Here is a 3,062-nt window from a genome sequence, read left to right as displayed (position 1 = left end):
TCACGAGAAACTGGCTACACATTTTTTAATAGGAACACTAAACTTGAATTTAAACTCCAAATCTCTTACTGCTTTTAATTCAAAGCCTTGAAATGTCCTTAATTTTACTATTATGTTGACCTTTTTTGAAGGTTAAAAGAGCATTCCGGTAGTTCCAGGTATTGACAATATATTCTTAACATGTTCTAAAGTTTTGGACCTCTGAAGTTGTATGTCCTTTTATAGTTTGTTCTTAAACAATTGTGTAGCTATAACATTAAATATTTTAGCAGCAAATTGTAGTCTGACTTGTGTCTGGTTTGTTGTCATTTGTGGCCATTTGTCGTCATTTGAATTCACCCGTAATTACCTGATTCATGCGTCTTAGGAGACATGATCAGAAACATATGTTTAATGCGAATATACTTTCCAAACCCTTCTATATTCCTATAGACGAATGCGTGTGCCTTTTAGAGATTTACTTCGCTCTATTACGTTCAAGTTTTAACGCGTATAAGTCATCAAGGGCATGTTTATTTTTTAAAAATGTTTTTTATAGTCATTGTTAGTGTAATAATAACAACTATTATTATATACCCGTAAGCAAAAACAGCCATTGAATAAATAATCGTATTCCACCCGTATTATTCAATGCTTGTGACGTAACAATAGTTTTGACAAAACATTCGTAAACGCATGTTTTGATTTTATCCTTTCCGCCTCATTAATTTTTATCGTAATTAAAAAAAAAGTAATATTAATTATAACAATCTCTTTTGGGTATATAATAAAACATATATACAATAGGTAAACATAGGTTATTGGATTTATTAACCCTCGGTGATATTATATTCAACTCCGCTGCGCGTCGTTGAATATAAATCACCTCGGGTTAATAAATCTCAATAACCTATGTTTACCTATTGTATATCTACTTAATATGAAGACGCTCATCACGCATAAAATATTAACAGTTTGTTTTAATCTTGTTCGTTGTGTACTCTTGAAAGCTTGGATCAATCTTGTCATTCATTTCAATGAATATTTATAAAAATTTAGATCTGTTTACAAAGAAAATAGCAAATAACAAATATTTTAGAATGTATGCAACACATTGCACAATACAAAAAAAAGTGTTGATTTTATCAAGCTAACATATTATGACAAGTCAAAGAGGCAATACGGAGGAGACTAATTATTAATTGAACAATGTAAATGGTGGTGAATCTGAATTATTATCAGGGAGGATTTCAGTTAAAAGGAGTTTGCAGTTTGTTAAGAAACGAATTCAGAATGGAGCGTGTTGAAAGTTATGAAAACGAAAAGGTGCTTAAAGAAGTATGGTCCAGAGAATATCAGGATATAATTATTGAAAGTCGACAACATGGAGAAGAAGATATAGAGATGGAATTTGAAAAGCAACAGCAGTTGTATACAAAATATTCTAAAATTTACGATACCGTTTTACGTATTACTGAAGTGTATGCTCCATACAGGCTTGCTGAGAAGATCAACGACTTATATAAAGATAATAAAGACATAAAGATATTAGATTTTGGATGTGGGACAGGTCCAGTGGCAGATAATTTAAAAACATTCGGTTTCACTGATATTGACGGTGCTGATTGCAATCAGGATTTGTTGGACATGGCCCGTGAAAAAAACGTGATGAAGAAATTGTTCGTAGGTAGAGGTGTGGAGGGGCTTCTCGACATTCCATCGGATACCTATGATGTTGTTTGCGCCACAGGCGTATTTTTCGGTGCTGTGTCATATCCTGGTACTGAGTGTTTCGAAGAGATTTCTCGAATTATCAAGAGTGGTGGCCAATTAATTATCTTAGCAAAATACAGTTATTTAACTGAATCCTATATAGATTACGACAGGATTAAAAAGTTGGAGGAAAAGGGCGTAATGAAGTCACTTCCCTACGAGATTTACGCTGGGTATAGAACGCGTTACGAATGTGAATCGGATCCGAAAAGTCGGGCTATTTTTATGAGATACGCAGTACTATGAACTGAGTTAGGAAAATTATTTGAATTTTGTAGCATTTTAATACAGCTATAATTGTGACACACGGTTAGAGTGGAAAGTTTAGCGGCGGTTTTTATAAAAATAATACAAAATATATAGTAAATATTTTTGTTTTGGTGTGTTTCTTTTTAAAAAAAGCTCTTCATGCGATATTTTAAGTTGGTATACAGACTAGATCTGTAGTAAGAATCTATGTAATCGTTCTCGTATCTTTGAAGTATTTATTCGCAAAATTAAATAGGAAATATTAAGGGGAAGTTAAAGCAAACAAAAAAATTCTTGGCATTTGCAGAGAGTTTTTAGAGCAAGATTTCGGTTTGTTAAAAAAGCGCCCGCAAAAATGTTGTCTCATAAAAAACATTCACTTGTACCTTTAGAGTGCAAGCTAGACATCTCGGTGGACAAGAAATCGTTTGTAGTAATAAAACCGAATTTTTCTCACCTACAACCCTAGATGTAATATTAGTGGAATTTTAAAAAAATACAAACCCTCTTTCCCCCAATTTAATATTGACGCGACACATAATTTTTTCACTTATTTATGTCCGGGTTGTCTGAAAATTGAAAAAAAATAATTAAAAGGATTTCTGGAGAAAACAATTTTTTGTGAAAAACAGTGTTTAGCGCAGGCAGCACTTACTTCCAAACAGATGTGACCGACCGGCTATGTTGTGATGCAGTAATGGTGGTTTAGCAGTGTGAAGATTCAACATGGCAGGCTATAAATTTATTTTGTTGAATCAGCGTATTTTATTTTTGTTGCCAAAAAGTTAATTCCATTATGTGGCATTATTGCGTAAATGCCATATGACCAGAGTATACAAGCCTGATTTTACTAATGATCTAAAATGTGATGGCGGCTGATACGTCTAAGGAAGAAAAAAAACCTGGATTGGCGTAAAGTGCGGAAAAACAGTGTCAGATTACTTGTGTGAGATATCCTTGGTGTTTGCCATTTTTTGAATTCAGGGAGGTGGGTGCTGACTTGTCCATAACATAACACCCCTACCTTTTTATTGATGAGGTATGGGTGTAGCAATAATGAA

General features: G+C 33.4%; 1 protein-coding gene across 1 annotated transcript; it reads left to right on the top strand.

The window, feature by feature from the left end:
• The first annotated feature begins 1,272 nt into the window (after positions 1 to 1,272).
• On the top strand, positions 1,273 to 1,998 carry LOC130648069 (uncharacterized). Its single transcript, XM_057454089.1, has one exon. The coding sequence runs from the start codon at positions 1,273 to 1,275 to the stop codon at positions 1,996 to 1,998; it is 726 nt and encodes a 241-aa protein (XP_057310072.1).
• The last annotated feature ends 1,064 nt before the right edge of the window (positions 1,999 to 3,062 follow it).

Source organism: Hydractinia symbiolongicarpus, chromosome 6 (genome assembly GCF_029227915.1).
Source record: "Hydractinia symbiolongicarpus strain clone_291-10 chromosome 6, HSymV2.1, whole genome shotgun sequence".
Classification (NCBI taxonomy): domain Eukaryota; kingdom Metazoa; phylum Cnidaria; class Hydrozoa; order Anthoathecata; family Hydractiniidae; genus Hydractinia; species Hydractinia symbiolongicarpus.
The sequence above is the reverse complement of the archived record's forward strand: the minus strand, read 5'-3'. Positions and strand labels throughout refer to the sequence as shown.

Bases quoted from the DNA above. Each gene is read 5' to 3' on its own strand.
- LOC130648069 (XM_057454089.1), top strand. From the start codon at position 1,273: ATGGAGCGTGTTGAAAGTTATGAAAACGAAAAGGTGCTTAAAGAAGTA.